This window comes from Nansenia antarctica (genome assembly GCF_963989245.1).
Source record: "Nansenia antarctica genome assembly, chromosome: 7".
In the NCBI taxonomy this organism is placed as follows: Eukaryota; Metazoa; Chordata; class Actinopteri; order Argentiniformes; family Microstomatidae; genus Nansenia; species Nansenia antarctica.
The window spans coordinates 45,776,525-45,789,981 of NC_137677.1; the positions used below are offsets into that span (position 1 = coordinate 45,776,525).

The 13,457-nt window shown below is 41.2% G+C and overlaps 1 protein-coding gene across 1 annotated transcript; it reads right to left on the reverse strand.

Moving 5' to 3' along the window:
* Positions 1-5,486: 5,486 nt before the first annotated feature.
* LOC308162652 (F-box only protein 47-like) lies at positions 5,487-9,120 on the reverse strand (the record flags this gene model as incomplete). Its single annotated transcript, XM_080536796.1, has 10 exons — positions 5,487-5,593; positions 5,772-5,919; positions 6,073-6,215; positions 7,155-7,295; positions 7,493-7,666; positions 7,822-7,930; positions 8,016-8,093; positions 8,261-8,337; positions 8,593-8,745; positions 8,946-9,120. 10 exons carry the CDS (start codon positions 9,118-9,120, stop codon positions 5,487-5,489), a joined length of 1,305 nt encoding a protein of 434 aa, XP_080392922.1.
* Positions 9,121-13,457: the final 4,337 nt, after the last annotated feature.

Genomic DNA, 13,457 nt, shown 5'->3' on the forward strand with positions numbered 1-13,457 from the left:
TGGTCTTAGGAGACCTTTCTCTCAAGTAATTACTAAGCATGGTTCTGCTTACTAAGAACCAACCAACATATTTTTAATATTTTTTCCTCTGTTTCTTTTTTTTGCATGAATTTGAATAATATCATTGTCAACGTTTACCATACCCAGGCCAAAGTAGGATACATACATTTGAATACACACAGCACCCTACCCTTCCATTTAATGATCCTCAATGATCAGATTGAGTTGGTATCTCTATATTCTGCTCCAATATTTCAGTGTGTGGTTCCTTTTCTGTCAGAATGCCAACCTTATGCACTGTAATGCATGAAGGATTATGGCTCTGTGATGCCAACTCCCACAAGCACCTGTCAGCACTGGGCAGAGGATGCGGCACAGCAATCCCAAAGTGCCAGCCCCCTTACTCTTGTTGTCCCAGCTCAGGACCTCTCAACTGTGATCATAATGATGGGAACCAGAGAAGGCGTTGACTTGTCCAACGGACATTCTAGAACAGTCCCCCTGAGAAACCCGTTGACTGTTCATATTACAGCTCTCTCCTCCCCTGAGAGAGGCTTCAGTTTGAGGCTTTTGTTCAGAGATGGTCTGTGTCTGGAATAGCAATGATGCGCATTCTGCGTAAATACATATGTTTTCCTTGGGGGGGGATTGGTATTGCTTAGCAATATGTGTTTGTGAAAACTGTCTCTCTCAGACACACCATTGTATTAGTAGTAAACACTGCTGAAGGCAATCTGTCACCTGACTTCAACTGGTCCTTCTTCCCATCACCCCTTAGGTGATGTCACTTTTCCTCCAAGTGAATACCAGGAAGCCCACAAGGATTTTTCCTCCTTTACATACAGTACAGTGTCAATATGGCCAACTACAAGGCTGATCAATAGTCAGTAGTCCTTTTCCACCTCAACTGAGAGAGACAATCACTTGCAATGCAAACACATTGTCCTTGCTTGGTTCTTTTGGTAAAAGAGGGGTACAAAATAAATAAATAAATACATATCCCATTGCAGAATCATCTGTGTGTCTCTAAGTGTCTCACTGACTGACTGATGTTGTATTATTAAATACAGTAGATCCTGCAAATTCTTGCAGATTCCTGCAAAAAAACTTACGGTACAGCCTTTGTATGAGATATACTGAAGCTACTATGTGGATGAAGAACTCCATGGCAGTGAATGGGCAACCAATCTGAAATTAAACTAATATCTAATTAGATATTGTCAATGTACGATGCAGTATGTAGGGACCCATTTTTTTTTTACATTGTTACTACATCAGTTACATGATTTACCTGATTCAAAGTTATTCCTGTCTTTAAAGGTCACAATATCCATGATGTTATAAAAACATAAAGAACATTATTTAATCCAATTAAATGTGTCTATTACTCATATTTAGCTGGTCTATTAATGAATGCCCGATGAAGGACTTAGCATAGCATACAGAAGTCATACAAGAAAAGACAAAGGTTTTGTAACAGAAGACGATAGGAAGAGGAAATTAGCTGATATTGGATACCCATGGCTTTTGTTACAAGCTGGAAGTGTCTACTGAGGTATATTATACTGTATCAGGATATCCATTAGTGATGGATGGCATCACAAAGAAGGCTTTATGAAGGGGGCTTTAATTAATGTTATTCCCTCGTTCACCTTATTGGTCATAACGGTTGGGCTCAGACTGCTTGTCTATGGATTGCAAAGGCGTCTATGGAGCTGTCTGCATGATCTTTTGATATGGTAAGGTACATTGATTAGGGTACATGATTATGTTATAAATTAGACAAATACAGCTACAAAAAATGACAATGAATAATATATATTGTGTGTGCATGAAGCATCATGTGTCATTGACTATTAATAACATGATAGCAGAGCATCATGTATCCATCTATTATTAAAAAAACAGAAAAAGAAGACTCACAGACTAGCAAAGAGATGAAAGATACTGTAACTGAGTCTTAATACAAAATGCCAAGCAAAATAGAACAACAATCCAGAGCAATCCAGAACAACACAGACAACAATCTTGTTTTTTTAATTATTATTATTGTTTATGCTTTTGAGGCATTTCTGCTTTATTGGGGTAGACAAAGAAGAGATTGGACAGGAAGGATGGGTTAAGATTAGAAGAAGAGGTATGACATGCAAGTTATGTCGAAGGTCGGAATCAAATCAGGAACCTTACGATTATGCAACATCCACTAAGCGTTTTTGTTACACATTCAGACTCAGGTTCCCAAACCACTCAATAGAGACATTTTGACAAATGGATCATTGGGAGCTTGGATGAGTTACTGCTTGTGGCGAAAATAACCCGAACGTCTGGCAAATGTGTAACCTGTGGGGTAACAATCTACCGGCCTGACAGTGATGTTGGCCTGGAGCCCAAAACAGACACATGAAATGATGTTTTCATTAACATTAACACTGTCAAAAGATAACATTGAAAACAAGTTAATCAATGTCACTAGCAGGTCAAACAAATACGCACAGATTGGATACCTAAACAAGAATACAACGCGAATGGAGCACACCAAGACTGAAGCCTCTCCCCGCTACCACTATACCCGGTACCATCATACTGCTTCCTGAGCTTACCCATACACCTGTGTCCGGCCTCGGCCTGTGTGTCAACGAGCCGTTTTGATTCATCAGTGTACATACAGAGCTGTTGGGTTGTGACAATACTGTGTGAAAATAGCCCTTACGCTCAACTATGCTCTCACTCATACATTTTAGCTGATTTCTCCCTGTTGTCAACTGTCCAATCAAATGTTGTACTAAAACCTGATTGCCCAAATGAAACAGATATTGGGTAATATCTAACAGTAAGCTTGCCTCTTAAATTAGTTTATATAATTAGGGGAAAAAATAAATGGTCTACTCAAGTCAAGCTCAAAGAGAACATTTACAGAGAGTTAATGGTCAGCATGGCTATTTTGCTGCCTGGTAATCAGAGAGGTTTATGCCTGAGGAGTTGGGCCTGTCATCTTTCAGGTAGACAGGAGCTGGACAGAGCCTAGAAGAGAGGAATACTAATTCATGAGGCAATGCACTGCTAGCCGTCATTAATCTCACCCAACCCCAATGCCTTACTATTAAACATTTATTCAATTTGCATACAAATCGGAATTCGAAAGCAATCTGATGTCAGAGCAAAGTCCTGGGTGAAAAAGTTTCTCCAAGTACCCAGGGTGGTTGACGTGTGGCTGTTCAGTGTATATGGAAGTGAGAAGAAGGTCCTTTTCCATCCTTGTGTGCACCCCCCCCCACACACACACACACACACACACCATGTGTAATGGAATTGGACATCTAAAATCGACAAATAATTCTAGAATGATATAACTTTGCATATTCAACTGTAATTCAGAATTTGTTTTGTCCTGTGTGTGTGTGTGTGTGTGTGTATGTGCCGTGTGCGGTGTGTGCATGTTGGGGTGGTAGGGTTTCTGGGTTTCTGGCTCCATTGAAATTGAGTCCCTCCACATGCCAGGTTACGCCCAGTACTCCCCAGAGGAGCAGGCAGCAGTACCAGTGCAGAGACCTGACCACAGGAGATAAGAGGGACAAACACAGAGGCCACAAAAAAGCAAATAACATCCTGTTGCCATGGCAAACTGAAAAAAGACAGTGGTGCTCTTGTACTATGCTGAGACCCCTTTGAATTAGGTCTGCTTTCCCCCAGCCTCTCCTGTCCTTTAAATCCATTCTATGCGGTCTATTTACATGAGGACTCAAATTGTACAGATATTGTGTGTTAAAGTTAATTCAATTAAATTCAAACAAGAGCCCCTTTCACACATTGTTCCCTGTAAATTGCATGGAATCCCAATCCGAGTCTGCCAGGCATTTTCACCGTTCACACATGAGCGAATTGCCCGACAATTACCTGGTCGCTCCCTTTCACTCATGGCTCTGACCCAGGTCTTGAATCACGCATTCAACTGTATGCAGAACTGGAACAAGACAGGCGCGTGAGACTGCCATATTCACACTATGGTAGCCTTGGTAACTATAGTTTGTGCCTACACGCTTCTCTAGTAGACTTTTATAATATCCCTAAAACACATGCATACAAACCCTCTAGATAATCATGTGTGAGAATGTATATATTTTTTATTTTCCAACCAGTTTGTTTATCCTTCAGAGTGATTTTCTACCTCACAGGAATATGTGGCTTAATTCGCTTTTTCGGCAGCTGATGCACTTGCTGTTGGCTTGCAACCTGGAGCTTTCAAATGCTTTGGAAACGATAGTCAAAATGCTAGTAAGATTGCGTAATTAAATGTCCTCATAATGCATTTGAGCTAAGCCACTGTATATCATGTCTTGCATGTTTATAGCTTATACAGAAACACGTTTACTAACAACACCATCTGAAAAGACCTTAAAAAGACTCAAACAGTTTGTCATGGTAACCACTCCCACCTGTTCTCTCTGGAGACTTTCAAAGGAACACATTTCCAATGGCACACAGGGCACTACACCCACACGTGTGTATTTTCCTCCCTGAAAGAAGACATTACAGGCAATTAGGTTGCCACTCATTTGAATCAGGCTTACTCTGTCATCGATTCACAGCTGGGCAGCATCTGATTGGCACCTATTCAGTCCCCCAATGCTGGAAAAGTCTCAAACACAGTAAATTGCTGACCCATTCAAACAGAAGGAACCATGATGTGATGGAAGGGATCAGCCTTTTCCTTCGTAGCCTTTTTTATGTTCTAAATCCATATTCACAAGACAACTTAAATTGTATAAAAGGCCAGTAATCACCACACACAAATATCTGGTCCATTTCCCTTGTGAAAGAGTGTTAATTTCTTATTCAATTCCTTAGTTTCTACGGGGACCAACCGGATGACAAAAAGGTATTCATGGAATGACATTCATCCAATATGAAGACTCCTTAACAGCCATGTCAAAAAGCAATATACACTCTGACTACAAGATAAAGATAATGATAAAAAGCCTACACACACACACACACACAGACACTGGCACGAGCACACACATGCACACACACAGTGTAAAGGATATTTACTTAATCACTACCGTGATTGACAGTGAACATGGAAATAGGATCTAATCCCTCCATAAATACATAATCCTCGTTTTAACTGGTAGCTGGCTCACAGAAAAGGCTCTGCTACCAGCACAGTGCCCTCTAGTCTATGTTTATGAGCTGTGGTCTCTCTCTCATACCAGGGTGGTATTCCATCAACGTCGCTAAAGGATTTTCTTTTCTATTTTAAAATGTATTTTATTTATTTAGCACACATTTAGAAGGTACACAGTTGACAGAACACAATAAATAAACAGTGCAGGAGGAGGCAAGAAAACCCAAAAGGCTGATATGTGGCACCTCCGCCTAATGATCGCCAAGAGTGTTATAAAGAACCAAAAATAACATACATAAGTACTATGCTTTACAGATGGATGGATCCACAGATATAATATACACTATTCCTCTCCTCGATCTCACTCTTTTGTGAGGAACATGTAGAGAATCACAGTGTGGAGGTGAGCACTGGCGTTGAGGAGGCAGTAGAGGCTCTGGAAGATCTCAAAGTCTTCTTGATCGTTATCTGTGACAAGATCGTTGACAGTTAGAAATCCGCATATGTCTACTTATTTTAACTGTTTTTCTATTAATGTGTTCCCAAATAATATGCCCTTAACTTTAAGATTATTTTAGTGCCACAAAGCTTGAAGGAATCTGGACCCTGATCTGATACGATAGTCTAAGTGCCTATAACAACTCACCAGCCACCATCTCCATGGCAACGTCTGAGAACATGTTTTCCACGGCCTGGATGTAGGACCACTTGTCAGCAGAGGTGGAGAACACCTCACACACCTGCTGCACCATCCTGACGGACCAGTTCATGCAGTACCCGTCCTTCTCACACACCTGAGAGGGGGAACCAGAAATGTCAGTAGCTCAGGCCGGTTCAGGCAGTACCTTCCGTTAAGTGGGCACAAAATGGGGGAAATGTGTCTCTTAGGTTAAAAGATACCGGAACCCTAGAGCAGATAATAACGTTATTTAGCAGCAGTGACTGACCAGTGTGAGGTACACAAAGAGTCGTGAGCTCTCAAACAGGCGTCCATTGAGGGCCTTGCTGGCCAGCACGCTGTAGCACACGCTGTTCCCACACAGGAACAACAGACGAGCCACATTCTCCATGTGCCATGCCTGGGGAAGGACTGGAGGCCAACAGAACCAGCACAAAACAAAACAACTGTCATTCATACACACAGCATTCACACTTTACATTAACATTTTTGACATTTAGCAGACGCCTTTATCCAAAGCGACTACAAGCGCAGTACATTTATCGCAGCCCGGTACACACATAAAGATAATCTGGCCGATTTTGGCCCAATTTCCCCCCTTCCGACCAAGGACAGCAAACGCCCGATTATCGGATGGCTCTAAAGATTATCCTACAAGATTATCCTGTGGTGTGAGGTGTGTTAAGAGTCAATTTCTCCCGACAATCTGCTCGGAAAATGGTCGGGGCCGACGATCGTAAATATTAGACTTGTTCAATATTTATGATCAAAAGTCTTCTTGTCTGTGGTCAAAACTGACAACTCCCAAGTCCGATTGTGACGTGGAATGGAATGTAGCCAATCAAGAAGCCAGCTGACTGACGCGTCTTCTTCTTTTCCTTCTTCTGCACTTTATTTTCCCTGTAACACATGGCTGCCTCTACAGGTCAGTCAGGGTACTACTACCCTGTTCACGCGAGACTCCAGACTGTCGGAGGACAGATCTTTATGCATGTGGTTGTATATTGGAGCACACCACACACAATACGATCAAGACTGTTCAATCCATGATTTTTTATCTTCATGTGTGGGGTCTCTCTCAGATAATCAGAAAATCCTTATATGTGTACCAGGCTTAAGGTAAGTGAATCATCTATACATCAGTCATCATCGCACATGATGGTGCACTCACCATTTGCTTAGTGAAATCTATAATCCTATGGTAATGGTACATACTGTACGTGTGGACTGACCAGACATACAGTATATACAGTATACAGACAAAAGAGTGTAAAAGGTTTGTCTACCATTCCTGGGTGTGTAAAATATAATCATTAAAAGTTGCCAAGTCCTCTGGGCTACTGCAGTTACCTATGAGCTCCTCCAGGATGGCCATTATGGTGTCGCTGGTCCAATCTTTGGCTTTCAGGTCGCTGTGTAGCAGGATGAGAGCCTTGGCCAGGTCGGACTGGGCCACCCCAGCACGCAGTTGCTCCTGCCAGCCTAGCGAACCTGGAAAGAACATTCCCTTACACTACACATACACTTTGCCTTGCAACTCTGGCCAACCAAAAAACAAGCATTTCATTCGTTATTATTAACATTAGAATTTCACCATGTAATTACTAACAAGTGATTTATATACTGTACAAAAGTGCAACCAGTTTTTTAAAGGTAGAAACCGAGAAGGCCCATGTTGTCCCTCTCACCGTCTGGTAGCAGTGGTCCGTAGAGGATGAACAGCAGCCGGGCTTGGCTGACAATGGGCCAGGGTTTCAGGATGCGGGTCAGCCAGAACAGAGTGTCCTTGCTGTTCTTCCAGGGGTCCAACAGAACCTGTCTGCAGAACAGACGGATCTGTTGCTCCAACAGCTGACATGAACCTGAGGGAGAAAAAAGACATACGGATCACTCACGTCTCTCACACTCTTTCAATTAGCCTTTTTGTTTGTTCTCTCTCTCTCTCTCTCTCTCTCTCTCTCTCTCTCTCTCTCTCTCTCTCTCTCTCTCTCTCTCTCTTATAGGGACAGACACTCACCTGGCATTCCTGTGACCACTGACATGATTTTCTGGGGTAGATTTGTGAAGTCGCACAGGAAGTTGAAAACTCTGTGACGCTCCAGCTCCTCCCAGCCGGCTATCAATGTCTGTCAGTCAAACATTAACCATCTCAATACAGGATTCAGCCTTTGATATTAAATTGTCTGATGTTCTTTGTAACTAGGCTCTCACCTGTAGAAACGCTCCATAGCTGGAGAAGCCTCGGCATTGCACTGATTTAATGCACTCTTCCATCATGAAGCAAGGAACCTGAGTGGGAGGTAACAACTGTGTTAGTCTAAGTAAGGTTAACTATAAAATAACAATCTATTCAATGTTGTCAACTGTTTTTTTTTTTTTTAGAAATGTGAGAATGTTTGTAGAGCACACACAGCTAAACATTGCCTCATCTGTCCTCCCTCACCTCTCTGTCTTACCTGTGAAAACTTGCTATATATGAACGTTAGCCTATCCTTTGTTGGCAACACGAGGGTACATCTCTTGAACAATAAACCTGAAACAATGAGCAAAAACAACAAGAATGTGACATAGTGACTATATTTGCCAACCAGGACCACTTGCTTTCCTCATCGGAACCCCTATGAAAGGAGATAGAAATAATACTTTGGTCTATCTACCTGATAAAGAATTACAGCAGAAATAATGTGGCTCTGAATATTAGTTTATTATAAACATGTGTGTTCTTGGCCAACCAACTAAGTAAAATAAAGGTAAATTAATCAAATAAAGCTGTTGAGGAGCCTCTCACCCAGCGATGTGTAGTGTTCTAGTGAGGACACCTCGGTGGAGTGATGACACCCCTGTACGATGTTCCTCTTCCTCCAGGTCTGAGTGGAGACATAGCCCATGATGCGGCGACTGATGGCCTTGGACACCATGCTCAACACACTGATCTGCAACACTTTACCACAACAAACAATGAGGCAGGGAGAAACATCTCATTAATTCAGATGCACGTCATTGGAGCTATATATTTATGCAATTTAGTACCCTGCCCCTGGTAACGGCTTCAATCAGAATAGTTCAGCCTCATAGATATGTCTCATCTAAATAATCATAATTCACCCATCCTGAAAAATGTCCAAAGCAAACAGAACCCACCAGAGAGTCTGTCCAGGATCATCTCAAAGACCTCGGGGGCCAGCCATTCAAAGAAACAGTCGCTGGCCCGAACCTGACGACTCTGACTGCGGGTGGTCATGGTCCTGACAGGATACGGCCGGCGTCTGCGGTGATACTTGTGGGTCACCGTGAGTTTCCTTGTCTCTTTCGCCATAATAACTGGAATACTGTCAAGCCTTTATTGTCCCACAAATAATCTAGAAGCGAAAGGAAATAGCTAGTTAGTTAAACTTGGTGGTTAGCCACAAACTGAAAAGTTGCTAGCTAGAGTAAGTACACCGTAAGCCTTACCCAGCTGAGGAGAATGGCACTTGTCAATAAACCTTTGAAATTGTTGCCTTACTGAGCTTTAAATGCTCCTTCACATGCTGTTATGTGTTCAGGTAAATATTGACACCACTGACATGAGACAATATAATATATATATACTATAATATATTACAATATCTAAACTAAAGTCACAAACAGTTTTACCTCAGCCAGCGAGCCGCTATTGCGCTTGTGTGCTGCACAGTTCCTGCTCCCTCGCGAGGACACTCACTGAACAACAAGGGGTGCGTTCGTAAATACGCTCTGGAAATCTGATCAGCACTCATGGAATGCCTGTTGTCCAATCAAATTACTTGGTCCGTTTATGACGTTGAACCCAGTGTGCGTTCCGGCGCTCTCAGAGCAAATTTACGAACGCACCCACGGAGCGCTACCGCGAAATACGATCAGCTCGCGCCGCATCATCTCGCGCCAAAAGTAAACATCACTAATAATAATAATATTCGACTCTTTATTTGCTGTTGAATCTCATTCACAACTGAAGTCATTTCGTCAACTTCGGACAATAGTTTAATGTAAATTAATGCTGTAGCCTTAAGGTGAGAGAGTGTGACTTGTATGAAATAATATAGATGTCATCTAAAGGAATATCCAGGCTAATTTTGATAAGTCTCGTAAGATTTATCAAAATAAGCCTGGATTTTTTTCTATATTTCGCAAGACTTTTCAGAATAAGCCTGCATTTTACTTTAGCAACGTTATACCCTCCAGGTTACTAGCATGCTCATTGGGGCTGTAAACCACTTGAACCTGTCGGGTCTAGAGATGGAGGTCAAATCAAGACAATACAGTAACAATACAGTTAAAATGTTTATGTTTGTGTTCCAAAAGGCTAAGAATACAGGATCAGTGTTTGACTTTTGTAATGTTTATACGTATGAGTGACGTTTAGATTATTACAATTCAAAGTCACCTTTCTGTCGTTGTATTGTTTGTTTAAGCATAGTTCACATCTCAGTGGTTATTTCACGTTCCATAACACAAAGGACTAACAGGATGTATGCTCTCTTTAAATATTTGCAGAAAATTAGTCTGTGAAGATTGTGCCTAAAGACGTCTTTTTGTTTCTTCTGCATTGTCTCTGTGCATTGTGGATTCTCATCAGCATGTGCAGCACTTGTCTATTTGTTTGACAAGTGCATCCCATTGCACCTTTAGGATTAAAAATCAAGCGAAGCATGACATAAACAAAAGACTCGGTGCAAGATGGTTTCTCTTCTCTAGCGATTACCAGGGAATGAAATGTTGCATTCATAATCACATAGTTGGTGCTAATACACATGACTTACTTATTCCTCTTATTCCTTTCTCCTTTTGTGAGAACAACACGTGTGCAGGCTCACACATACAATAGATGATCCTACAGTTCATTAAAACATGAATAAATATCTGATGATTGTAGAATATGTGTGGCTTACACAAAACAAGAGTGACAGAGAGGGAGGGAGGGAGGGAGAGAGAGAGAGAGAGAGAGAGAGAGAGAGAGAGAGAGAGAGAGAGAGAGAGAGAGAGAGAGAGAGAGAGAGGGGTAACTCCATGTGGAGATGGATCATGATGAGATGGAGGGATTAGGAATGGTAATCTCCCAGAATGGCAGAAGCTCTCTTTTTGACCCTGTGTTTGGAAGATGACGAAGTTTTTTATCAAACACATTTTCATTCCTAAGACACTGAAACCCCAAATAACCTGTCAGCCATAGTATATTGGCTGGGGAATTCCTCCCTGTATGTTGAAAGAGCATAGAAATGTGTGTGAATGGTGAGAAATAATATAGAGATTTCCAGATAACCTACAGTAGCTTGTGCCTAATTCTAAAACATCAGAATATAATACGAGGATCACAGAGTAGTTTCATCAAAGATGTTAATTATCATGCAGAGAGAGAAAATAAATAATTATCTCCCAATGGAGCCTTGGTAAATTGGAAATGGCCTCCAGAACAGAACTGTTCTGTCCATTCCCAATCCTCCTCTGAAGTTGTCATGATTCATCACAGCTTTTCATCCACATATCACAACTATTGTAACTCTTGAGACCCGCCTCTTAGATCAAAACAGAGCTGCTTCCCTGGTGTCGTCTGTCTACTTTTTTCTCTGAATTAATTTGAGTTGTAGAGAGTGTTGAACCATAAATGAGATGATGATAAAACACAGAATAGAGGAGAATAGATGAGTCTGTTTCCCAGGGATCTCTGTAAGGTTATGGCGTGAGGTGAGGTTACACAATGGGGAGGAGGTGTAAAGGTAAGATCTGAAGATGTTGTACTGCCATTGTTTGCCACTTCTTGCCACTTCCTTCTAGGGCAAACTCCTGTCAAACGAAAAAAACAATGACTGTATGCAAGCTTGTACTGTATCTTAGCATGCTATTGCTTGAAGCTCGTAGTGGAGCAAAGGGCCCACATTTAGCCCAATTAATTTATGCACTCGACGATATTGGCAACACTCACAGTCTGTTGTTTCTGTTGTGTTTTTGTGCTCTGTAGAACGGACTCAGTTTTCGCTGTGGGTTCACAAACAGGGTCACGGCTGTTGTTTTGGTTTGGTAATGAAGTAGCCTGTATTCCTGCGTTTTACAGATAGTCAAGGCATTATGGCTCCATGTGAGTTTTTGGATCGATGCACTAAATATCAGCTTCTGAAAATTGCAGACCAGTATGAACTTGATCTAAGTGTTCTTGGTGATTAACATAAAGAAAATAAAGGCTATGGTTAAATTGCTGTTGGTATGCGTGTAAAACTGACTGATATTAGCCAGTGCCTCTCCAACCATTGACCTCACTGCACATCACTGATCTCCAGCAAACTCTGTGTCATACTGTAATAACCTACACTTACTGTACCAGGGTTTAAGTATACTGTCTTTTTTTTTCAGACTGAAACTACTTTTCATGCCACAACTACTTCAGTTCAGATTTTAAATATGTTATGTCAGTAACTTGGTATGCAGATCTGATTGAAAAGCTTAATTCCAGGAACCTACTCTCTGTGCAGGAGTGGGGCAGTTGGACTTTTTACTCACCAATAATGCAGTATGAACAGATCTTTGAAAACAGCTAGTCCCTTGTGTTGTGTTTTTGTCTGCATTCTACAACCAATACTGAATATCCCCAGAGTAAGAATATCATAATTTCATATATATGTGTGGGCTTGTCCAAATTGACACAAAAACAAACATTAAACAATAATGATGTGCAATCGGCTGGTGTATATTCACTCTTGGGGGCAAGTGTCGGACAAAGCTTGGGCAGTAAATACATGTTTTTTTTCTTAATTATGGTGAGCAATCTTTGTTCATCCGCTGTGGAAGTCTTCTTTGGCCTAACAGCCTGTATGCAATTGCTGAGCTCACCAGTGCTTTTGATTCTTTTTAATGATGTTCCAGTCTGTTCCAAATGTTCAGCCTACTAATGGCTTCCTTGATGTCTCTTTGGTCCTCCTACTACAGCTCCCTTATGCCTGCATTTTACCAGAAATACTTGGCAAGCCAATTGTCCCATTATGTTGGTTACCCTAAAATAGGGGGACTATGCATAATAGTATTGTAATTTCACAAACCATCAAATACAATCTGAGAATCTCTACTGTAACCATAGCAATTGTTTGTATTTATAATGCAAACTTTTGGAGTGGAGCCAAAAGAAGAAAACATGCTTCACTGTATTTTAAGTGTTCATCTTTTTTCAATACACTTACAGTAAGTATACTTGTTTTTTGCTTGAGACTGCAGTACGCAACACAAGTTTTTATGGCAATAATGATCCACTTTAAGGCTGACTATTCGGTGGGGCCTGATTATTTTCTGATCCATTGAATAAAAAGGGCGAAAAAACCGTCCTCTCTCTTACTTAACAAAAAGCAAACCAGCCCAGAGAGCCATTCATGATTATGGAAAATTGCTACGAATTAAAGGCAATTTTCACAATATGAGACACTTTCAGTGCAGTCAATTTTCTCTTGGTCAGAAAGAAAATAATTTTGTGGTCCAAATCCAAATGTACAGAGATGGATGAGAGGGCTCAGGGAGAGTGGAGAAAATATAAGGTCTAGAAGAAAGTGCAAAACCATTCTATGGTGAGTGGCATCATTAAGATTGATCATATTTTTATATGTGAAAAAATATTTATGCATTTCCAAAATAAGCATTCCTTTCATGATTAGG